Source organism: Acinonyx jubatus, chromosome C1 (assembly GCF_027475565.1).
Source record: "Acinonyx jubatus isolate Ajub_Pintada_27869175 chromosome C1, VMU_Ajub_asm_v1.0, whole genome shotgun sequence".
In the NCBI taxonomy this organism is placed as follows: domain Eukaryota; kingdom Metazoa; phylum Chordata; class Mammalia; order Carnivora; family Felidae; genus Acinonyx; species Acinonyx jubatus.
This window is the reverse complement of record NC_069381.1, coordinates 45,129,010-45,153,282: the sequence shown is the minus strand read 5'-3', so window position 1 is coordinate 45,153,282 and position 24,273 is coordinate 45,129,010. Positions and strand designations below refer to the sequence as shown.

At 46.5% G+C, this 24,273-nt stretch overlaps 1 protein-coding gene across 2 annotated transcripts in view; it reads left to right on the top strand.

The window, feature by feature from the left end:
- PLPP3 (phospholipid phosphatase 3) overlaps positions 1-24,273 on the top strand; it is an 86,246-nt gene that overhangs the window by 36,620 nt on the left and 25,353 nt on the right. For both annotated transcript variants that reach the window (XM_027059085.2, XM_027059083.2), the window contains exons 2-4: positions 7,637-7,794; positions 23,053-23,333; positions 23,773-23,830. In XM_027059085.2, the coding sequence (XP_026914886.1) occupies positions 7,637-7,794; positions 23,053-23,333; positions 23,773-23,830 (497 nt within the window). The remainder of the gene's footprint in view (positions 1-7,636; positions 7,795-23,052; positions 23,334-23,772; positions 23,831-24,273) is intronic.

Sequence of the window (24,273 nt, the reverse complement as noted above, 5' to 3'; positions counted from 1 at the left end):
ATGCCGTAAGCGTGGCGGGTGATAGAGGTAAGAGGTGAAATCCTGTCTGCCTGACTCTGAAGTTCACAGATAAATTGAAAAAAAGTAACTCTGCCAGAGTAGCTTACACGGCTCAGTGAATCCTTTGTAGAAGAGATATCTAAGTCTTACAGGATGAATAGGAGTTTGCCAGTGGTACTTTAATCCAGATGTTAAGACATCATTTCCTGGAGTTGTTAGGAAGATTAAATGTGGTTATTTATGTAAGAGCTAATAAAACCCCATGCACACATGGGATTCTAGCTGTGTCCTAGCTCTGGGGAGCCATACTGGAAATAAACACATTGGGTCATAACAGAGACTGAGGCAGGAGAGTAGGTGGATCTGAGAGATCCAGAGAGATCAAGAGGGTAGGTGGTAAGTCCATCTCACATATAAGGGGGAGCCCTGCTTTTTATCCTCGTTCAAGGTCAGCCTACACTTTTCAGAGCTTTGTAGCTTTGCTAATATCTACATAGACATATTTCCTATGTACTTAGCAAGAAAGGCTAACTGGCCCCATCTCTGAATGAACTCTAAGGGTCTTGGTATTCTATGATATATCCTGGTTACACTGGTTATCAGCAGTGGCAAATTATAATCTCTCTGACTCTCAATTCTTTGACTGTATATTAATAATTATTGTAGAGGATTGTTTTGAGCGTTACATCAGTTGACTTATACAGAGCTCCTGGCACATAGTATGGGTACCCAAAGAATGCATATTACTCTCGTCCTTATTGAAAAGAGGGGTCAAAAGAGGAAGGAGGTAACCCAGTTTGACCTGGGGAAGAGCAATTATAAGTCCTTTTAACTTTGGTAGTTGTGTATTACTAGAAATATCATGTCGAGGGGTGCCTGGCTGGCTTAGTCGGTAGAACATGTGGCTCTTGATCTCAGGGTCATGAATTCGAACCACACATTGGGTGTGGAGCTCACTCAAAAATTAGACATATCATGTCGACAAAAGAGGGCTGGGGCTCTCTTCTTGAAAGGTCTGAATCATGCTGTTGGCTAGTTTGTTTTTTAGGGGTGGATCTGGCACCCCTTTTAAAATCCAAATGAAAAGGCCAAAATAGCACTAAGAGTTTTAAGGTGGCTGATATTATTTTGGAGAATAAAGTGGGTTTTTTCCCTTTAAGCACTTCCAAATAAGAAAGGCCATCCAAAGTTCTTTTTCACATCCATGATTAGACTAAAGACAGATGTCCCTTTGTCACGGAACCGGAGACTTTCCAACGTTGAGAAACTCAGAAACAGTGTGGTTTCTCGATACTGTGTGTCCCCAGCACCTAACAGTGCCCAGTACTCAGGAACTGTCAGTACGTGTTTGTGGAATTGCATTGAAGGCCTTGGATTTGGGCTCAGGAAACCCAGCACCGGGACCAGATCTGCCACTAATGTCTTTGTTTCTCCCATGGAGTTGCTTTCGGTTATGACAGTCTTCTTTTTGTAAAGAAAGGTCTGGACCTTCCAGCTTTGAAGAATGACCATTTGTCAAGGCAAACCCCTAGACCCAGAATATTGCATGTTCACACCAGCCCACAGCAAGTGTTTTTCATGGCAGCCCTTTTCAAAGGTAGGAAACGCCTTCATAGTAAACTCAGTTTTGTCTCATCTGGATTGTGTCCAGTACAAAAATCTGGACAAATAATCGTAAACCAAAGAAAGTTTGCACACTTCTAAGACCAGTAGCAATTAATTACTTTAAATAGAAACCCTGTCACTTACAAGCAACATAAATATTTGTATTTTGAACCTCTAAGTAGTAGTTGGGTTGACCATTCTGGCCTTAAGTGATTAAAAAAAAAAAATCGGTCATATTTTAACAAGGCATACATTTATAAAGAAAGGGAGGGTCAGGTCATGGAGTAAGAAAACATGAACCAAAAGACAGACAGACCTGGGTTCAAATCCCAGTGACCAACTGACTCAGTGTGGGAACCTTGAACATGTTACAAAACTTCTGGCCTCAGCTTTCTGTTGGGTACAGATGAAAATAATAATGCACATTTTCACAGCTGTTGTGAAAATTCAGATACATTAATTCCTAATTGGATTCCAAGTTTGAACTCAGAAGCCCAATGTCTTCCATCTATATTTTTCTTTTTTTCTTTCTTTCTCTTTCTTTCTTTCTTTCTTTCTTTCTTTCTTTCTTTCTTTCTGTTCTTTTTTTTTTTTTGAGAGAGAGAGAGAATCCCACGAGGGGCAGAGAGAGAGAAGTGGGGCTCACACGGGGCTTGAGCTCACCCGATATGGAACTCGAACTCACTAACTGTGAGATCATAACCTGAGCCAAAGTCAGATGCTCCATGACTGAGCCACCCAGGCGCCCTTCTGTCACTATTTCAAACATCTGGTCCACATTGGTGCCATTTGCCGGCTTTGCATTTTAGATGAGCTGCAGTCTTCAGTCTCTGAGCTTCAGTCTTTCATTTGTAAAATGAGCACAAGAGTGAAGTCTGCGCTGTAGGTAAGATGTAGAAAACTCTGTTGTAGAGTTCTCCCAGCTGCCTGATTGGAGCAGTGAGCCTGCGCTTGATATTCACATACGTGGTCTGCACCCAGTATTCTTCTGTGGGTAGAAGTGTAGGCTTTCTGCAGATATTAGTTTAATTATTACTCTCACAGATCCTGGACTTTGTTTATTCTAAGGTAACCACAGATTGGATGAAATGGCAAGTTGGACAGCTCTGGGAAAGGCACTCGAAGGACTTGGTATATAGGAGCCACGGGCAGCCCCTTCCTGATGCTCTGAGTCAGGTCCTGCCGTGGGTCCCGCCCAAGTGCAAAGATTTCTTATTCACTCTCCCACCCCCACTCCTTCCCTTTCTAAAAAAGCACTTTGAGAGCAGGAGGCTGTGTTTAATTTTGTGCCAACGTGAAGCTGTGGCTGAAGGGAGCAGGGCTCTGGGGCTAGGTCACTTTGGTAACACTTCCCACATGACTTTATCAATGGGTGGGCCACAAAAACTTATCCTGTGTTTTTTTACACCCCACCCCCAAACCACCCAACCTGCTCAAGTGTTAGTTTTTCAAAGCCCAAGAAGTTTCAAAGGCCCGAACCCAACACAGGGGCCTTTCTTCACGCTTTGATTTTCTGCCCGTTAAGTGTTTGTCAGTGAGTTCGTATTTCGCCTCCTCTGCAGCCTACATATCCCAAGAGGTCCCTGGAGGTATAGGAAGTTAATTGATCCTTGATTAAAAGAAGAAGTGCTTTGAATTGGGGTCTAGAATCACCAGATGGTATGTATACACACACACACACACACACACACACACACACACTTCTTGTTTCTACTTTGCAAAAAGCTTGTAATGTACCTTTCATTATAGATAAATCTAAATTCCAGGATATTGGCTTCAGAGTGTTGGTTAAATTAGATACTGAGCACAGATGTGTATGTGGTGAATATTCAGTGAGTAATCGCCCATGCTGTTGCCTTGACTGTTCCATATAAAGCATCTTTTTCTTCAAAGGCCATGAAATTTGCTGAGCTTTAACTAATTTATCAATATACCTCGGGGCTTCCTTCCCTGTTTCAAGTGACTCGCTTACTTTAGAAAGCACTCGAAAGTCCGAGTGTCTCTGGTAAGTCACTTTAATCCCTTTGAACCTTCGGGTGACTGAATGTGTTCATTTTTATGACTGTTTCTCCCATTAGCCTTTGAGCCACTTGAAGGTTGGGACTTAAATTCCCTCAGCACAGTGACCCAGTCAGTGCCGAGAACAATAATGGGTATCCAGATTGTCCAGATGGCAGTCCTTTATGTGGGGTTCCTCAGCACAGTTCGGGCACAAAACAGTTATTTAGTAAATGTTAGCTACTCTTGCTGTTGTCTGTGTTGACTCTCTCTTTCTTCCTTTCGTTGTCCACCTGTGTGTCTCTTCCAGCTCTGGAGCCAAATCTAAAATCGTGTTCTCGTAATGGCCATCGGTTGTGATGACTGCCTTATTGAAGTCCCTAAACTCCTTTGAGTTTCTCGAGCGTACTTAGTCCCTGGACCCCAGAAACCTCCTACTCACATAAGGGTTCCCTCAAGCCTCCCGTCCTCTGTGGGCCATCTTTAGTGTCCCTGGTGGAGAAGCCTTATGGGCCCTCCCTGTAATCTATACATACGTCAGTCTGCCCATTTAGAAATATTTTAGTGCGCTTGTTTTTGCAACTTTCTTAAAATACCATAAGTCTCTTGAGGGCGGGTACTATGATGTATTCACCTCTAGGTTCCTAGTCATTAGCACTGGGAATTTTTTGGAAATGAAGTGATCAAGAACTATAGTAGTTGGTTATAAAGACGGTGCCAGTGTTGGAAATGGAGATCCTGCTTTGGAAAAGAACAGCCTCCTCTCTGGGTCCTGGAGAGGCAAGGAAGGCATGGTGCTGTGTCTCTTGAGGACCAGCTACCCCATTGGAGAAAATGCCTATGCTTTTCCCATCAACTGAAGGGAATCCGAGGTTACTCTCTCCTGGAGTGAAGTCAAGACTTGACTGGCATCACCCCCGATCATACCACACATTTTTAGAGGAAACAGAAAAAGCCATTGGGTCTTCTAAATGCTCTCTCCATGCCTTTCAAGAAAATAAACAGAACACATTCAGATCCAACTTCTTGATTGTTTGTGGGCACCATCCACATGATCAGAACCGGAAGCTCCCCGAGCTTTAGGCAAGGGAGGCAGAGAAAGGATTTGGATCGCTCCAAGGTTAAGAGAGGGCAAAGGAACGGAATAAACAGATTTTCTTTACTAACTTTCTCTGTGGGATTGTTCCCCCCCACCCCTCTTCGTCCTTTTAACATTTATTGAGTGTCTGTGGTGCGTGCCAGACCCCGAGCTGACATGACCCAGTGCTGTTGCCTGGTTTCCTCTAACTAAAACCCCTTCCTGCACTGATTTTATTCCATGACGTCTTGCCCTACTAGATTGCAAGCTCCCTGAGGGCAGGGCTCGTGCCATCTTTGTACCTCGTGTACATAGTGAAGATTGAATCAATATTTGTCGACTAAATGAATGTATTAGTGTAGTAGTAGATGACATCATCCCAGCAATCCCAAAGCTAGACTGCACTCTTCCCATTGCAGAGATGAGAAGAGCATTTTGGAGATGTGAAATAACTTGCTCAAGTAGCTGGGAGCAGAGTTGAGGTCATTAACCCAGTTCTGTCTAACTCCACAGCTCTTTTATATGTGTTTTATTGTCCTTAGAAACATATGTTTTACAGGCCTATCATGTGAACACCATTAAAAATAGAAGCTGGGGCCTAAGAGCCCAGCCCAAATGTAAGGCACTCGAGGTCTGTTCCCTTCCTGAGTTTATTAGCAACGCTTTGGCTCCCAGGCACCACAGAGGCTGCGGCCGGGCTCAGACGTGGAGCTCAAGGTTTTTATCACGATGTGTGGAGCTTTAAAAGCGGACTATTAATATCATAGTGCTGGCTTCTTGGCTACTTTTCGTAGCCAACTTGGCCCCATTTCAAAATGTTTAGGCAGTGGAATGAAGATGGTTTGGGCCCGTAGGATATTTTTTTCTCTCCCAGCGCCCCACCCCCCAAGGATCAGCTGACTGTTCTTGCCCCTTCCTGGCCACAGCATTCCCTCCCTGCCTCACCTCTCCCGCTTCACTCTTTTGCAGAGACACGGTCTCAAGAGCTAATGGTTATTGCCTTCCAGGGTCCCTCTGTGTTTACTTTGAGAAGGTCAGGCACAATGCTGTGGTATGTTGCTGTTTCTTTCTTTTCAAAGCACTAGTATGAATTTGATAAAGTAAATTGTTGTTCTAGCAGGAAGCAGTTAGGGGTCACAAAATAAATAGCCGTAGAATTCAAATAAATCCAAAGAATAAAACCAAATAAATCCATGTGTGTATGCACAGTGATACATAAATACACTTTTTAGAAAGTGAGCGTTTTTATCGCTGCTGGTCTGGACCAAAGTAATTGAAAAATTGTGGAGTTCGTGGTACATTTTTTTTTTAAGAGGCGGTCTGGGGCTTCGAGCAACGTGACGTGAATTCAATTCTTTTTGAAAAACACGAAAGTGGAATTTTATCTTTTCAACCACCGCTTATCTTGGGATTTTTCGGCTCATGAAATTCACAGTTGGACGAAACCAATTTGCAAAGTTAAATCAGGGATTCAGTTATTTGGGGGTAGACTAAGAGACCCTGAAGGAGCTAAATATTCTCTCGTAGTCACTGTTCTCTTCACTTGAAGATGAACGGCACATGCTTAACCGATGGTGTAAAATGACCTCTTCAGGTTGTTGGGAGATCCAATACAGAAATGAATGAATGCCTTACACATTGTGGATGGCTCTTACATCGGTGGTGGCTGTTAACAGGATGTTTTTCTTGGTCTTCCCTAGTCCTAACATTTACTGGCTCACCTTTTACTTAGGGGAGTGGTATTGCAGCTTGGTATTGAACTTGGGTGGTAGGGGAAGAGGTCTTCCAGTCTGAGAGAAGAGTAGGAACTGAGGCAAGAGTCGCCGTGTCCTGTTTTCTTGGAGGCTGTGTCAAGGGGGCCACAGACCGTGAGTCAGGAGACGGGAGGTCCAGGTCGCGGGGCACCCCAGAGGTCACACTTTATCTCGTGCGGTGCAACGGCGAGCCGCGGAAGAAACTTAAGCAAGGCAGTGACGTGCTCGTGGTCAGGAAGTGAACCGGTAGATATGTGTGAGAGGCGGTGAAGGTCAGGAGACCGATGCGGAGGCTGCTGCAGTGACCAGGCCAGAGATCTTGTAGGCCTTCGCTTTTTGCTTCAGGGTTGTGAGGAACTTTTCCTGGCAGGTGATGGAATCCATTCGCCATGACCTTTAAGAGAATGGCATCTGAGCCGAGCCACTGATAAACCAGCAGCAGCTGCGGGAGCAGCTTGGTGCTCCCAGATGCCCTTGGGCTCCGCTCCAGAGCTCCAGGCCGCAGGGCCCTCTGCTCAGCTCTACTTCGTCTTGGTAGGGACTCTTCAGTGGAAGAAAATGGGTGAAAAGGGCACCACTGAACAGCTACCGTGTGCCAGGCGCTACGCTGGAAGTCGCGTGTGGCTGGTTCTCCTTTTGTCGTCCCTGCAACTCATGTGTGGGGAGACTGAGGCTCAGAAAGATGGAATGACAACCAGGGGTCACATTGGACCTGAGATCCAAATTCAGCTTATCTGACCCCGAGGCCTTCACGGCTCCAAGCAGCAGAGCCTTACGATGAGCCTCTCGAAGGGGGAATGGTGACGTCCGATGCACTTGGCGAACGACACATCATTAGACTCGGGGCCCTGTTGGCGATTGTCACTCGTTGGGCTTTAATGTCCGCAGGGTGTGGTCGCGCGGTGGGAAAGCTCCTCCCCGGCTCTTCCACTGCCTCCCACTGTGCCCTTGGACAAGACCAGAGAATAATGCGTTGCTCCTCCCGGGGTGACCAGGAAGGAGAGGGACTGCAGGTGCTGAACACTCTCTGTGGGCTGTACGTAGCTGCAAATGCACGAAATTCCTGTCCCTGGCAATGGTGTTACCTGGGCTGGTCTTTGCTGCAAGTCCTTCTCCGGCCTCCTTTTATTGATGTTTTCCCTTTCTCTCTCCTCTCCCTTTTTTAATTTTCCGGTGCCTGTGATGGTCGCATCTGGACCAGCGGGCCTGCCCTTCCTCATCATTGAGACAAGCACCATCAAGCCTTACCACCGAGGGTTTTACTGCAATGACGAGAGCATCAAGTATCCTCTGAAAACCGGCGAGACCATAAATGATGCTGTGCTCTGCGCCGTGGGGATTGTCATCGCCATCCTCGCGGTAAGCGCCCGGGCTGCCATGCTCCACCTGTCCGACTTCCCCTGTGTCGTGTTTCAGGATATCTGAGCCAATGGAGGTTGGCCGCTCAAGCAGAATTTCGTTCGGTTAATAATAGTGTGTATTTCATGCGGTTAATGCTGTTACCAAAAGCATATACTAAAAGTATCATCTGTATACACACATATATACTGAACGTCTTCTAAAAGTATGCTAAGCACCCCTCTTCTCTACTTTGCGTGCATTATCCTCACAGCCACCCAGTGAAGTCCAGATACCGTCCTTGTTTTTCTTCTACAATTAGGAGACTGAGGTCTGCAGAGTGAAAATAATTTGCCCACGCTCACTTGGAGCGGTAGAGTTGGAATTTGAACCCACTGGTCCCTTACCTCAGAGTCTGACCTCTGAGCCATGAAGGTGAGCCCCCGAGGAGGGGTATCACAGGCATGTTCTGCTGTCTTCACACTATGGCTGTGCCTCTGTAACAGTGATGCCACTGGTGTTCTCTGGCATATTGTTTACTTCTCTCATCCAGGGGCTGTGGTGGCAAAGCGAAAATAAAATTGGGACTTGGCATCAAGAGACTGAAGTTCTAGACCTGGCACCCCGCTGACAAGCTGTACGTGCTTAAAACCAGGGATGACCCCCTTGCTGCATAGTGTTGTATTGAGAGCATGAGCACTGAAATACTTTGCAAACTCCTGAATTGCTGAGCGGGTTACTCAGGTGCAAGTGTAAAGTCTAGACTTACATACAGCTCATCCCTTAAAGGATGAAGGCCTCGTTGGGAATGCACACATGTGCCACGGTCTTTGACAGAGTCCAGAATTACTTTGGAGCAATGTTAGCCTCGTGGAAATTGGGGCATGGCCTACTTGGGCTTTACTTGGGAGGTCACCACCTTTCGTTTTTAGATATGCCCATTTGGGGTGTTTGGGAGAGTAATTGATGATAATCCACTCTCCTAATTTGTGAGTCACACATTTTCACAGATGTCCGTTCCGCATCTCCAGTATTTTCTGTTCTTTGCCCTTGAACCCCAGCCATGTAGACATAAGGGATAGGCATCATGTTCACCAAGATCATAAATTCTCCCTCTCAGATCCTTGAGTCATGTTTATATTAGCCAGAGCCTGGAAGCTTATCTTTGGCCTATATGAGAAGCCGAGAAGGAAGGAAGCTAGAGTTAAACACACTACATGTGAATTGAGTGCTAGTATTCCCATTATACGAATGGAAAATCAGAAGCTCGAAGGGGTTAAGTGATAGGTTCAAAGTCTGCAGCAAGTAAAAATTGGGGCTCAAGCCTATCCCTGGCTTATTTCAAAGCCCTGCTTCCATTTTGCAGGCGTGATTTCAAATGCAGAGTGGCTGTTCTATTCAAATTAATTGCTTAAGGGATCGGCATTTGTCTACTCATACCTACTCTGGATCAGATGGAAGCTGCTGATGGTCCTGAGCCGCATTTCATGAAGTTTTTCTTTTGACTGCCCCACTCTGGGGGTTGGTTGTAAACTTTGAGACCCCTCTTTGTTTTTTAATAACATCGTAAACCAGGCACACAATCAACAGTTTGAAATTGGGGAGGGGGGGGAGGGGGGCTGGTAGAATTCTTTCCAACCTTTAAAATAAAAACAGTCCATTGGGCAATGCTCGTAGTTTCTTAAAGGTGCACTGAGGATCTTTGTGTTCAGAAACTGAGAGATATAAAATCTAATTTTACTGTTTGTTCCAAATGGACAGTGTGGGGTTGAGTTCTGTAGGAAGAATGGCTTTTCCTGGAAGAGAAGTTTGTCGTAGAAGGCACATAATTGTGCAGTATCGTCTACTAAGGTTTGAACAGGTGTTTTTGACACTCGGGAGGATCAGTTAATTGAGTGCTTTTAGGAAGCTGACTATAACCCAGGAGTGGTTAAGATAAGAATAGCACAGGGACAAAGTGTCACATGCCCTTTGCTCTTTCTACATGCAATTGTTCTTGGCTTCGGCTTGCCTAGTGGGACTGCTCCCAGACCCAGCACGGGAGCGAGGCACTCTTCAGAGGCCGTGGCACCCCAGCTACGTGAATCAGGTAAATCCTGACTCTGTCCAGCCCTCGTTTTCCTTACCTGTGTTCAGATTCACTCATGGGCCTTGCTATAAGGCTCAGATGCCATCATTCGTGGGAACGGACTTTGTAGCAGATGGACATGGGGTGCCAAAGTGGCTTTTCTGAGGGCTGTGCTTCTCGTCTGTTCTTCCTTCCTCAAGCAAAACTCCTGGTCAGCAGCTCTTTCGCTGCTGTCGGCCAAGACCAGCCCCTTCCTCTTGAAATGCTAGCATTTCTGAAAAAAAAAATCTGCTTTTAGGAGTTTAGTTTGGCTTGCTCTTCTCCTCATGTCATGTTGGTGTTTTAATTAAAAGCCTCCCTGACCTCCCAGGTTTCCTTGAAACGGTCAGTTGTGCGCTGTGACCTTGGTTATAGGATGAGCAACGGCATTGCTTCCACATCCCATACAGTGTCAGCAAAATAGGTTTGGATAGTGCTTTCCTCTAGTTCTCCGTGCTCCTCCCACCCCCCCCCCCCCGAAACCCAAAACAAAACAGGCAAAACAGATAATAATTAGTGTCCTTCGTTAGGTGCCACTGTGTGCCATAGAAACCAACAAACTGTGTTCAAGCATTTCACCCGTGCGGAAACCCTGACAGCTAGGTAACCTGCCTCCATATAGTCTGGAGTTAAAGGCATGTGCTCCGGTGCCTCTCTGAACTCCCGCTGTGCAGTGTGTATGCAACAAGTGAATTAACTGAGCCTCAGTAGGCCCATCTGTTGAATGGAGATAATACATCTCCTTATTAAGGTTTTCAGAATTAAATGAGATGATGCATGTAAGGTAACTCCGTGCTTGGTGCCTGGGGCATCCTTGATAAATGTTAACTGTTTTCATTATAAATGACTAAACAGTCAAAAAGTGGTGGAGTGACTTTGCAAAGACCTCATGTCTAATAAAAATAGAATCAGGAAAGGAATGCCAGCCTTGGGACCCATCCTGCCACTGCCGCTCTTTTCTTATAGTTAATTCACTAAAACCCAGATCTCTTGACTCTTCCTCCCGTGCTCTTTGCAAAAGGACCTTTACCTCTGGATCCAGCTGGGGGCATGTGTGCGATGTGGGCTCATAATGAGGTCTGCTTACCCACTTCCCTGCCATTAAGTACTAGAGTACTCATGGAAATAAGCAGAGGCAAGACCTCAGAGGAGAAATGAGTAATTCACTTTAGTGCACCCGATTCTGGAAAAGCTATATACAGCTTAAATTAAACAACAACAACACGTTTCCCACTTCCCCATCATGACTGGTCACAGAGCCTGGCTGCCTCCGTCCAGGATCTGCTTCTGATCAGAGGGCGTGAGTGACAGTCAGGGAGGGTGGGGGTGGGGAACCCGGTCTGGAAATCTAATCATCTTGATATTTGCTGCCTGGGCCTTCTCCTGCCGACCTCAGGTTTGTTTAAAACAACAAGAGAATCCTTGGCTGACTTGCACGCCTCTGCTCCAGTCTGAGTGTCCCCACAGCAAAGAAGTGGGCTGGCGGTGCCGTTTCAAATGTGACCGGGAGGTGCAAATCATCAGAAGTTATAGAGAAAGCAGACACCTTTCGATGGCAGGAGATATGGAAAAATCTAGTCGCTTTGACTTCTTTTTCAGATGTATCTCAGATTCTGGAATTATAGCATAATGGGAATTCCTTCCAAATCCGCAAAGCAGTGGTTCCTATCTCTGCCTTGTAAAGGTTTAATGACTCTAGCAGCAGAGAGATTAGGAGCAAAAACAGTGAAGTATCACCCCCTACCTAGCCTCCTCTCAATTTGCCTTGTACCGCACTATGAAGAGTATCAGGGGCGAAGATTTTAATATGGAAAAATGCTCAGTATTCTTTTTAAATCAGCGTGGGCTCAGGGCTTGCTTTGGTCAGGCCCTGAAAGTGGTTTATATAGATTCTTAGCCTCTAGGACTTGATGTGTGAATGAGTCACGGGTGAATCCCCTTCTCCCTCTGGCCATATAAATTTGACTTTTCCTCTCAGATCCCATTGAATGGGATTTCTGTAATAATACTCCTAACTAGAGAAAGAGCTCAGACTTTGGCATCATCTGGTTTAGGTTTATGTCCTAACTTTTGTGCTGATTATTGGTTGTCAGACCCCTTTGGAAAAGAACTATACCTTCCTTTCCTGTAAGATGGTGACAGTAGCTCCCCAACCCCCTAGGCTTTTCTGGAGGTCCAATCAAGTGACATTATGTGTGTCATTGGCAAGAATCCTCCTTGTCATTGCTGTAGTGTCATGCAGTTAACAGAGTGCCCATTATGTGCACATTCTCTTATTTGCACCTGGTGGTGATTCTGGGAGGTTGACTGTTACAGTTAAGGCCACTGGGGATCAAGGATATTAAGTGACTTTCCCATAACTACTTAGTGGCAGGGCCAGACCAGGGGTCCTCTGATTCACAGGTAAGGCTTTTAAAATAATAATAATGATGATGATGATAATAATAATAATAATAATAATAATAATAATATAAGGCACCATTGCTGCCTTATAAAGCCTGCCTGCCTGCCTGCCTTCCACATTCACTTGTCTAGCACCCCCGAAGTAGCAGGTGCTGGGGACCCGATGGTGAACCTGCTGCATCTCAAGCAGGCAAACAGCACCTTCAGTATTTCTGCCTGGTAATGTGATTTGTGTCTGGGTATTGTCTCCCCAGCTAGATGATAGGTCCCTGGAAGGCTGAGACCAGTCTTTTCTTCTTGCCCATGGTATGTATTAAATAAACCCCAGGCAGACATCTCCCTCTCCAGGAAACATTCCTTGGCTGCCTCCTTCCCCACCTTCCAAAGGTCCCAGAGATCCCTGGGCTGGCCTCTGTCTTTGCCGTTACTGTGTGCAACTGTCCTATCTTTTTCTCGGTGACCCCGTTAGCTGCAGCAGAGACCGGGAGCGGCCTGATCTGATTTTAAATTGCTAGTCTCTAGTGCAAGGCACAGACTGTGGTGCTCAATACGCGTTTGTAAAAATCACAAGCCATACGTTTTGGGCAGCAAATCAAAAGCATTAGGCCAGGAGATGTCAGAGGACCTAGGCAGCCGGGCAAAGTATTCCATGTGCTTCCCTAAAATCTTAAATACGGTCCCCGACGCACGCGGGAACGGGCTGTGTAGCACACGGCAGATGTCTTGCTGCAGAGACAAGAAGAAGAGCTTAATACCTCCAAGACTTGTTTATTCAGGATCGGGCTTCAGTGTGCCCACATCTGGACTTCATTACTTCCTCCCCACCCCTCCAACCCCTTTATCTGAGAGCACACTGCCAAGAAAACAAGGTTCCCCAAGATTGCCTCATTAAGGGTTAGTCGAGTTTTCAACTCTGCAAAAAGTGAAGTCGGGCTGGCCCAGCGGTGCCCCGGTAGGAGACCCGGTCCCCCAGTTTACAATCCACTAGGCCTGTGCAATTACCAGGACCACCCACAGAGAGTGGCCGCATGAATCCTTCCACTGTGTCGGTCTCTGATCAAATGGCACAGAGTTCTTCTGAGACCTTCTTATCCCTGAGGGGATGGTGGCAGGGGGCATCTATTTGCAATTTAACAAACACGGGCATCGGGATTAGGATTTAGTTTGTCCCCTTCCACACACACACACACACACACACACACACACAGTCCATGCTCTGGCACCAGTTTTTCCTCAGGCACATGTAGCTCTGAGGGGGTTAATGACCACTTGGAAAATGTCTCCAGTGTGCAAGTGGCTTTTCATTTGTCCATTTAAAAAAATTTTTTTTGATGTTTATTAATTTTTGAGAGAGACACAGACAGGATGCGAATGGGTTGGGGCAGAGAGAGAGGGAGGCACAGAATCTGAAGCAGGCTGCAAGGCTCCAAGCTATCAGCACAGAGCCCGACGCGGGGCTCAAAGTTGGAAACCGCGAGATCATGACCTGAGTCAAAGTCGGATGCTCAACCGACTGAGCCACCCAGGCGCCCCTCATTTGTCCATTTTAAATGATAATGCTCTGGAGGCCGAGAAGTCCATTCTGTGAATCATTTTCTGTTCGGGATTGGGGCAGAGAATCAGGTAACATTTACAAGCTATCTGATGGACGGGAAACTAATGCCTTATCTTAAATCCTCTTCTTTAGTTAGATGAGGTAGGTATTATTATTTTTATTTTTATTTTTTTACGTTTATTTATTTTTGAGAGAGAGAGCATGCCCGGGGTAGGAGCAGAGAGAGGTGGGGACAGAGGATCTAAAGCGGGCTCTGCGCTGACAGGAGAGAGCCCTACGTGGGGCTCAAACTCGCAAACTGTGAGACCGTCAACCTGAGCCAAAGTCGGGCGCTTAATCGGTTGAGCCACCTAGGTGCCCAGAGGTAGGTGTTATTTACCCTGTTTTACAAATGAAGGAGGGCACGGAGGCTCCCAAGGGAGAAGTGGCTAGTTTAAGGTTACTCTGTTTAGTGAATGAGGGAGCAGAAATGAGAACCCAGGTCTCTGTGGCTTCAGAGCCCAGTGCCTGAACTGACATTTATTCAAGGCCTGCTCTGCCAGGAGCTATGCCGAGTGCTCTTTATTTCAGTGAGCTGTAAAACCTTTTCGTTTCTGGGCTTGGGGAGCTCAGCGTATGGCGGAAGGCAAAACGTTGAGACCGCTAGGCAGACGGCCGCCTAAGATCCTCCCGTGGACGGTGTGCGATAGTGTTTTGGGCAAAGTGGCTTTTGCAGAAGGTGATAACCTGCTGGGAGGGTGGATGTTGGGTGAGCCCCCCCCCCCCCTTAGAACAAGCAAGCTTTGTGGTAGACACCTCGCCCTAGGACCCAGATGCTACCCTAGGGGTTTAGGGTCTAAAGGGGAAGCAGGGCAACTACAAGACTGACAATATTGTTCCCCGCGGGGAGACTGAGGAGTTGGTCAGAGAACAGGACGGGGGCCAGAGTGCCCCCGGTGGTGCTGGTGGTGCCCCCCGGAACTGAGAGCTTCAAGGGTAAAACAGGCCAAAGGCTGTAGATGGTGTGAGGTATAAATCAAGTGCTGCTGTGAAAATTCAGAAGAAGATCACTGAAGGTTACTTTCATGGGTCAAGACTGGGATCATCATTGTCCCCCTCATCATTCATTGGGCACTGGTCCCACTTAATCATCACCACAGCCCTTGAGCTCTTGGTATTGGCATCGTCCCTTTTTCACACATGAGGAAACTGAGGGCTACAGCGCTCTGTTGTCCAGGACCCATTAAGTGAAGAGAGCCGGAACTCTCCCCCGATGCACTCGTTGATTGATGGAGCTCCGCCTTGAAGGGTGGGTGGGACTTCCATCAGAGATCCTGACCTTCTAGGCAGAAGGGCTTGCTTGGAGAACGAGAGGCTGGAACAATGGAGTGTTTTCAGGAAACGTAGAGCAACCCTGTTTGGCTGGAGAAATAAGAGTATCGGGGAGTAGATGGAGATAAGGTAGAAAAGGATCACAGTGAGATTGTGAAATTCCTTGAATGTCAAGGAGTTTTTACCCCAGTTAATCGGCTGGAGATTGTGATGAAAGCCTTTCAAGCTAGCTTCGTCAATTTTGCAGCCAAGGTGAGGAGGAGGCCTGAACCACGATGGGGCTGATGCAAGGGGCGGGGGGGGGGGGAGAGAGAGAGAGAGAGAGAGAGAGAGAGAGAGACAGATACGAGACCCCTTGTAGAAGTAAGATGAGTGGAATTGGAAGACCATGCGACAGCCTACAGGGTCATGTCTTTGCAGTTATATGATGGTAACTTGAGCAGGAATAAGGGGAAGAGGAGTGAGGTTTGGGGAAAAAGTGGGAATGGGTGTGACAGACTGGGTTAGGTTGACGTGCTGATACCATTGGTTTGATAACTGGTTGGGAGATTTGGCAGAAGATTGGAAGAAGGCTGACCCCTGGGGTAAGGGGTAAGCTGAAAGTAGAGCTGGGGTGAGGGGGGGAAGAGAGAGAGGGAAGTGCCCTTTTGATGGACGTCTTCACAGAGGTAATAACTGGAACTATTGAAGCAGCAGAGATCAGGGCAGAAAGGCAAGGCTTCAACCCCAGGAAGACCCACGTTTATCTGGGAGAACCCTGAAGGGGAGCCTCTGGAAGGAGAAACGCATTTGAGAAATAGGAAGAAAAGCATGGTGGTGCGATATTCAGGAAGTTCAGGGGATTCGGTGTCAAAAAAGAGCATGAGATGGGCAGCAGGCAGTGCTACAGAAAAAACATTCAGGAGACCCTTACGCGGACAGGCAGAGCTAGCCATCTAGGACACCCGTGGCTTTGAGTCCCTGACTTTTGGGAAAATGACGATGCTTCGCACTTCAAGTTTTTGTTTTTGTTTTTTTTTACATTTATTTATTTTTGAGAGACAGAGACGGCGTGAGCAGGGGAGGGGCAGAGAGAGAGGGAGACACAGAATCCGAAGCAGGCTCCAAGCTCTGAGCTGTCAGCACAGAGCCCGACATGGGGCTCGAACTCATCAACTGTGAGATCATAACCTGAGCTGAAGTTGGATGCTTAACCGACTGAGCCACCCAGGCGCCCCTACGATGCTTTGCACTTCAGACTGCCTTCTTCCTAAAGCTTCTGGGCTTAGGGCAGCCACAGCTGATTTCCGCCATAGCTAGCTTCTGTGACCTCTCTCTGGCCTCTTTGCTGTCTGTATTCTAGATATTGGAGTGTTGGCTTAGCCACGGAGTCCAGAAACTCCACTGGTGGCCTTGGACAGAACTATGTCCTCAGTGCTTTTCCCAGTCTGCGAGGCACTACTCTTCCACCCAAGCAGGAGAAGCAGTGAAGATTAAATTTCTCATCATTTATTTCTAGTCATTAAAGATACTGCATTTTGTTGTCCTGGATGGAGCATCCAGCTTCAGAGAAAATCCAGCCACACTTCTGTCTCCGTCCCGCGAAGCGGGATCCAAATAACATTACCTTTTTCCTTTCGCTGGGGACTGAAAAAAATGACTCTCCCTTCTTTATTGTCCATCATCCAGTGTTTGTTGAATGAATCTATTCTTCTGGATGGAAAGAAGTTCACTAGTCTGCATAACTGAGATGTGAAAGAACAGGTTGGCCCTCTGTGGCTAGCAGGGACTGAGGTGGGCAAGCGTTTGACAAGATTACCTGACCTTCCCGGGTGTTCTAGGAGCACCTGTCTCACTGGAAACACAGACCCTGCCGCCTGCTGGGACATCTAAGAGAAAGCCAGCTTGACGCTATCGGACAGGACCCAGGAGCTAGAATGAGGAGTCCAGGCTGCAGTGACAGTTCTGCCATTGCCTGATTTCTAAGGGTGATTCCCTGGCCTCCCCGGCCTTCCCCATACTCACTTATAAGGTGTTAATAATAATTCAGTAATAGGATGTTGGGAGAAGCAGATAATGCAGTAGTTGTGAAAATGCTTTGTAAGCTATAAAGTGCTAGGCGAATATTATTATCCAAGCAGGTCAAAAAATAAGGAAGTTTGTCCTTCAAACTCGGCAGGGGAAGAAGATGAGTTCTCAGTCTCTAAAAGAGGTGTTTGTTGGGATGCTGTGCAAAAGTCTGACTTTTCTTGGGATAACTTACAGAGTGGCATGTGACAGATGACACGAACAATGCACTAGGCTTTCCCTTGCTGCCCTAGGTTGAGACTTCTGCTTTGTCCCCCTGAAAAAGACATCCTGTGGATAAAGTGGTCAAAGCCAACATATCCATACACATGTTTTCTGGTTCTACTCTGGAGGGGTAGTACTTCCACACTCTTCACTTTGGAATGTGCTTTTCCAAGGAGCTTTTGAAAGTATCTTAGAGAAGATATTTTCAGGTCGCCTGGGTGGCTCCGTCGGTTGAGCGTCCAACTTCATCTCAGGTCATGATCTCACGGTTTCGTGAGTTCGAGCCCCGTGTCAGGCTCTGCCCTGGCATCACAGAGCCTCTGCTTCTCTCTCTCTGTCCCTCCCCCACTCATGCTGTCTCTGTCTCTCTCAAAATAAATAAATAAACTTAAAAAAAAGAAAGAAAAGATTTTCTACAAGTATTTGTTAATGTTTTGTTTCCTCTTCCCTAAGGGGAAGAGAAAAAAATTATAAGAGAGCTCTAGGCTTTTGACATACCACCTTCTTGCGTCCCTTGGTAATCCTACCGGTAGATGTTATTGACGTTATTTTCATAGAGGAGGAGCCCTAAGCCCAGAGAGGCGAAGTCACTTGCCTAACGTAAGATGTGCGATTCAGGCTGAGGTTTTTCTGGCTCCAAAGTCAGTGCTGCTTTGACCACCCTGTGCTCTCTCTTTTTCAAAAAGTCAGTGCTCTGCAGATTTCCTCTCTGGAACACTTCCGATATTGGTGAATATGTGGACAGTTGAGGTCTTTTACACCAGAAAGAAGAGGCGGAGAGGAGCTGTCTTGGAGTTGGGGACAAACCGTCACCGTGGTCGGGGGGCAAGCGCTGGTCGTTTTCTGTCTCCTTGTAGCTTTAATTGCGATGCTTCCCCGCTTTATTAGTTTCCAGATTCTGTGCCAAGTGCTTTAAAAGAAAGGTAGGGGAGAATTCTCCTCTGCTGCCTGGCAGCTTGCCATTACCCCCGGAATCTGTTGCTTGCTGTTTCAGAAAGGGATCAACATTGAAGGCATTTTTCTCAGTAGTGAAATTTACATATCACAGCCTTGCTGACTGAAGCAGAAATGAGGGCTCCAGGGGCTGGAGTCTGGCGGTGGGGACAGAGCCTTTGTAGGGGGAGGGAAGAGCTTATTTTATTACCCGGGAATAAAAACATTGTGAGTAATGAATAAAGTCCGAAAGCAGTAAATCTGGAACTCCGGCGTTAGGTGTGTAACGTGTCGGAGAACAATTTAAGCCTTCGCCTCTTCGGCAGAGGTGAGGTATTCGGGCCGCCTTTCACAGCCCGAATTTCATTAAATGGCCTTTTAAGGGTTAGGATTACAAGAAGCCAAGTCCGGCTGGTTCATAATGATGATTTATGGCTGTGTTGTCGACTCCCCGACCCTTCTGTACAAGGGGATAGAGAAAATACATAATTTGTTGCTCATTAACTGTAAGATCTGTCAGGGCTGCCCCAGAAGCCATGTGGTCCTGGAGTCATGTGTCTGCTAAATGGCTTCAGCCTGGCCCTGTCCTTGAAAATACGCAGTTGCTGTTGGGCCGTGGAGATCGTTTTTAGTAACAATAGAAATACGGCTGATCCCCAACTTAGGAGGGTTTGACTTACGATTTTTCGACTTTATGGGGGTGCACAAGCAATACCCATTCAGTAGAAACCACACTTTGATTTTGAATTTTGATTTTTTTTTTTTTCCTGGGTTAGTGATCCACGGTGCTGGGCACCGGCAGTGAGCCACGGCTCCCAGTCGGCCTTGCCAGCACGAGGGTAAACAGCCTGTACTCTTCACATCATTCTGTGCCCGTGCAACTGTTCTGGTTTTCACTGTCAGTGCAATATTTAATAAATTATGTGAGCTGTTCTACACTTTATTGTAAAATAGACTCTTTGGTAGTGATTGTGCCCAAATGTAAGCCAACGAAAGTGTTCTGAGCACATTTAAGGTAGGCCAGGCGAAGCTATGATGTTTAGTAGGTTAGGCGTGTTCAATGCATTTCTGACTTACGATATTTTCCACTTAGGATGCGTTTATCGGGACGTAATGCCATCATAGGTTGAGGAAGATCTGTAATAAAAAATTCTCTCAATACAGTGTGTTGTGAGTCTTTGAACTTAAATATCTGGGCTCTCCTTTTAGCTCTGTCACTTAGAAGCCTCAGAACCTTCAGGTTAGTGACTCTCCCTCAGTGCCTTACCATTCCCAGCTGTAGAATGGGTATAACTTCACAGAGCCACAGATCAAATGAAACCAAAAAGTACGAAAGAAATGTAAAAGATTGCTGCCGTTATTAGCATCGTTTTGAGGAATCTGAGGTGCCACGAAATGCCTTCTTTACCTCTTTCTCCTCCAGTGAGAGGAGGAAGCATTTTAACTGTGTGAGACACTGTGGCACCGAACCCAAAGTTTTCAAATGAAGGGATGTTAGCACTGAAATGAGTCCTTGAGTTGTAACCAAACCTTTTCTCCCTAAAGTGACTCAAGCACAGCGGTGAATCCCCTGAGATTAATCCGTAGATTTGTGTAAGAGATGCTGATTTGCAGTGAAAAGCTACGTGTTCTTTTTCAGCATCAAATAGGAAATCGGGCTCAAACCAGGCCAGCTTAGAGTTTCTTCATTTGTGGCCGCGGTATGGTTCAAGGAACTCAGGAGCCGTCCAAGGGCGGGGATTGTGCACGGGGCCTTGGTTCTGCTCTGTGCCCGTGGCATCATCTCGGAGGGAGTACCTTACCTCTGCTACTGCTGATTACCTTTGCTTGGTTAGGAGGGTCGTGGTGAAGGTAGTATGGGAGAGTTGAAAATAAATGTCATTGTATGGGCGCCTGGGTGTCTCAGTCGTTAAGCATCTGATTTTGGTTCGGGTCATGATCTCACGGTTTGTGAGTTCGAGTCCCACCTCAGGTGAGTTCAAGCCCCGCTTCTGGTAAGCTCGTGCCCTGCTTCAGGTGAGCCCCGCTTCTCGCTCTCTCACTCCCTCTCTCTCTGCCCGTCGCTCACTTGCACCCCTCCCCCCCTTTCAAAAACAAGAAAATGTCATTGCAATGAGGAAGTGATAAATTACGGAGTCTAGTCTCCTCAATGGAGAAACTGGCTTATCTCAGGTTCACTCAGTGAGTAGAGACTCGCTCAGTGAGTAGAGAACGCTGGCTACCGACTCCTACTGTAGTTTTCTTCTCCCTGCATCCAAAGTCATGTGAGCATCATTTATAAATGAAGAAGAAAGAGCATGACGGTGGTAGTGAACATCTGGAACTTGTTAGCCTGTAAGGTTACACAGGGTAAAAGTATAAACAGGTTCAAAGGGGAGTTAGACCAGGAATCGTAGGAAAGAACGCTGGGCGGGGAGCTAGAACACCTGGGTCCAATCTTCAGTTGCGAGTTAATTTGGACCTCGGTTTCTTCCGTCTATAGGGGACCCTTTCATTTCTGACTTGCTGTGCTTCTCAGATTTTAATCTCTGCAACATGTTCTCAAAGGGCTTTTGGTAATATTTAGAGGATATTTCCAATTTTGCAATAAAACAACTGCGAAAACTGTGGTCCTGTTTCCATCCGTCCATTCATTCAATCAGTAGTCTGAGCACCTCTGCCAGAGCAGGTACTCGTCCTGCCCCTCAGGGAATGCCTAAGCCAGGACTTTGCATTGGACTGGCCTTTGACCGTCTCTCTTTATTGTAGAATCACACTCAGTGTGATGTGGGAACCAAGGTGTAGCACTTAGAAGTAATCAGGTATTTATAAACACAGAATCGTTGTGTAAACGTTAGCAGTGCTGGTGGCTGTTCTCGCTGCCACACCGGCTGGCCCCTGGGCCCGGCTGGCATCTCCCTGCCACCTGGCCATCCTCCTGCTAGACGTGGGAGCCCTTGAGAACTTGGATCAGATCCCCTGCGTTGACCCCTTCCCCAGCGGTAAAAAAAAAAAAAATAATGGGAGACGTTGAAAAGGAGTGCCCGGATATGTCAGTCTATTGCTTCCCTTGCGGTTGTGAACACGCTGTCTGTTCCCTGAAGCAGCAAGTATGGCTCGTCACCCTGCCCTAGGAGGAATTGTGAAAGGAGCTTTGTGGTGTGTGATGAGTTGAACATCACTCTCCCTGGACTGTGGTTGCAATCAGGAAGCGGCCGGGGCTGTGCTATGGAGTTAAGACAAGAGCAGCAGGCTGTGTGGTGGGGCATCACCAAAGTGGGATTGGTCCTCTGCTGTGTAGGCATCAAGGGCATTTGCCTTACAGAGAGCAGGCTGGCCCCCCACTCCTAATATAAAACCAGGCAGTGTGACTTGATTTTGAGCTCCCACCGTACCTAACTCATGATTATTGTAGGCAGTTCATGAAATGAAGTGTATGAAAGCAATACCTAGTATGCAGTAGGTAATAAATAATTTTTCCTGGAGTGACAAACCTCCCCTAAGTATTAGGAGTAAACAAGGTGGGATGGAGAAAGGGTATGAACATCCAGACTCATTGGCTGCCCTTTACGATTGAGGAGATGGGAGACAATGTGCTGAGACTTGGAAATTTGCAAACACTGAAGGGCATTGTGTTAAAAGTTCCTTGGTTTGGGGGCGCCTGGGTGGCTCAGTCTGTTAAGTCAGACTCTTGATTTCAGCTCAGGTCATGGTCTCAGGGTTCCTAGGATCCAGCCCTGTGTTGGGCTCTGTGCTGTCAGTGGATTCTCTCTTTCTCCCTCTCTCTCAGCCTTTCCTTCATTCTCTCTCTCTCTCTCTCTCTCAAAAATAAATATAAAAAAGTAAATAAATAAAGACAGCTAAAGAAACATGCCAACTAAAGACAATGCTTAATAGTTAACTGGATTCTATTTAAAAAAAAAAAAAAAAGCTCCTTGGTTTGTAGAGCAGTATTCTTTTCATCACAGCATTCCTCTACAAAGGAAAATGAAAGAATCCCTTTCTACAACCCAGGTCGTTTCCCATCCGTGTTACCAGATTGAAGCCAACAACTCTGCAAAGGCCTGCAGCCTCCTCTCAAGGAGAAGGAGACTGAAGCTCGGAGAGGTTAAGTCATTGCTGAAGGACACTGGGCAGGTGGCAGAGCTGGGACTCACACCCAGGACATGGTCTTAGGCATCCACCCTCCTATAGAAGCCCCCACCACGGCTCAGTGTTGACACAAGGCTGGGATCCCTTACTCAAAAGCTCAGAATCCTGACATTTGCTCAGATCCTCTGACATCCTGGCCACCCTTGACCATGTCCTTGATTCTTCATCTATTTTTTTTTTTTTCGTATCTGGGTCCTTGTCTCTTTCTTTGTTTAAAAAAATATGTATATAATTTATATTATATATAATATTTATATTTTTTACATATTATCCATAATATTTATATTGTTACATATCATATGTGTTTATATATAAATATATTTAGTTGTATATTTCTGGTGGGACTTTTTTTAAAAAGGAGAAAATGACCACGTTATTAGCACTTTGCTCTTTCTTCTCCTGCGTATTTCTGTCTGTATATTTCTTAAATAGAAAACTGGGATTTTTCTAGATTATAGCCTGCGATTACGTACTGAACGTTCTCTCGAGCCATGAAATAACCTTTACAGTGTCCACTTTGATGACGGGTCTTGAGACCACCTAATTCCCCCCGTTGGCTTCCTTTCAGATCATCACTGGGGAGTTCTACCGTATCTACTACCTGAAGGAGAAGTCCCGGCCAGCGATTCAGAATCCCTATGTGGCAGCCCTCTACAAGCAGGTGGGCTGCTTCCTCTTCGGCTGTGCCATCAGCCAGTCCTTCACCGACATTGCCAAAGTCTCCATTGGGCGCCTGCGTCCTCACTTCTTGAACGTCTGCAACCCCGATTTCAGCCAGATCAACTGCTCTGAGGGCTACATCCAAAACTACAAATGCAGAGGGGACGACAGCAAAGTCCAAGAGGCCAGGTGAGTCACCACCTGCCGTGGCCACAGCGTGCCTACTTTGACACGGGCAGCTCAGGGAGCACTTGCGAAGGCGCCTGCGACATGAGGTGCCAGGCTCAGTGCTGGGCTTTGGTTTCAGTGGGTGAATGAGGCATAGTCCCCATCCTTAAGGAACTCGGGGTCAGTTGATTTAGATGCATAGGTAAATAAGCAATTATGGTAGAATACTGGTAAGTCCACTCATTCATTCATTCATTCATTCATTCATTCATTCTTTTGCTTATTCATTCATGGGTGCCTGCTAGGTTCTAGAAAACATGTCCCATGGACTGCCAAGGTGGCAAAACCAAACAAGACAGTGCTGGTCTCAAGGTCATGGTCTAGGGAGAGAAGACGGACAGGCAGACATGTGTCAGGGATGTGCATATGGCCCTCTCATGGCCCTCTCTTGCTCTTGCAGGAAGTCCTTCTTCTCTGGCCACGCCTCCTTCTCCATGTACACTATGCTGTATTTGGTGGTAAGTACCTTCCTTCTGATTCCAGTGGAGTGTACTATTGAGCCCCAGCTTAAATCTCTTCTGTGCAGAGAGCCCTCAGAATGGTTAGGGATAGACCCCATTGTGAAATCCTTGAAAAAGAAGTTAGCTAGAAAAGTTAAGTTCCATTTTGAGCTCTGCCACAGCGTTAGAAGTTGTTTTCCTTTCTAGGCTTTTCCCATTTGTCAAATAAAAATAATATTGATCATGGCTGCTTGATAAGGCTTGTGTGCCCTTTTTGAAATTATAAAGTGATAAAGACACTTGTGTAATATTTTATGGTAATGAGTACTGTCTTCTGACCGTCTGTTTACTCAGTTGACCCTTCCAGGTACCCTGGTACTACTGTCTCCGTTGTGGGAAAGGATTACTAAATAAGGCTCCGAGAATTCAAGTCAACTGTCAGAATTGACAGGCACTAGAAC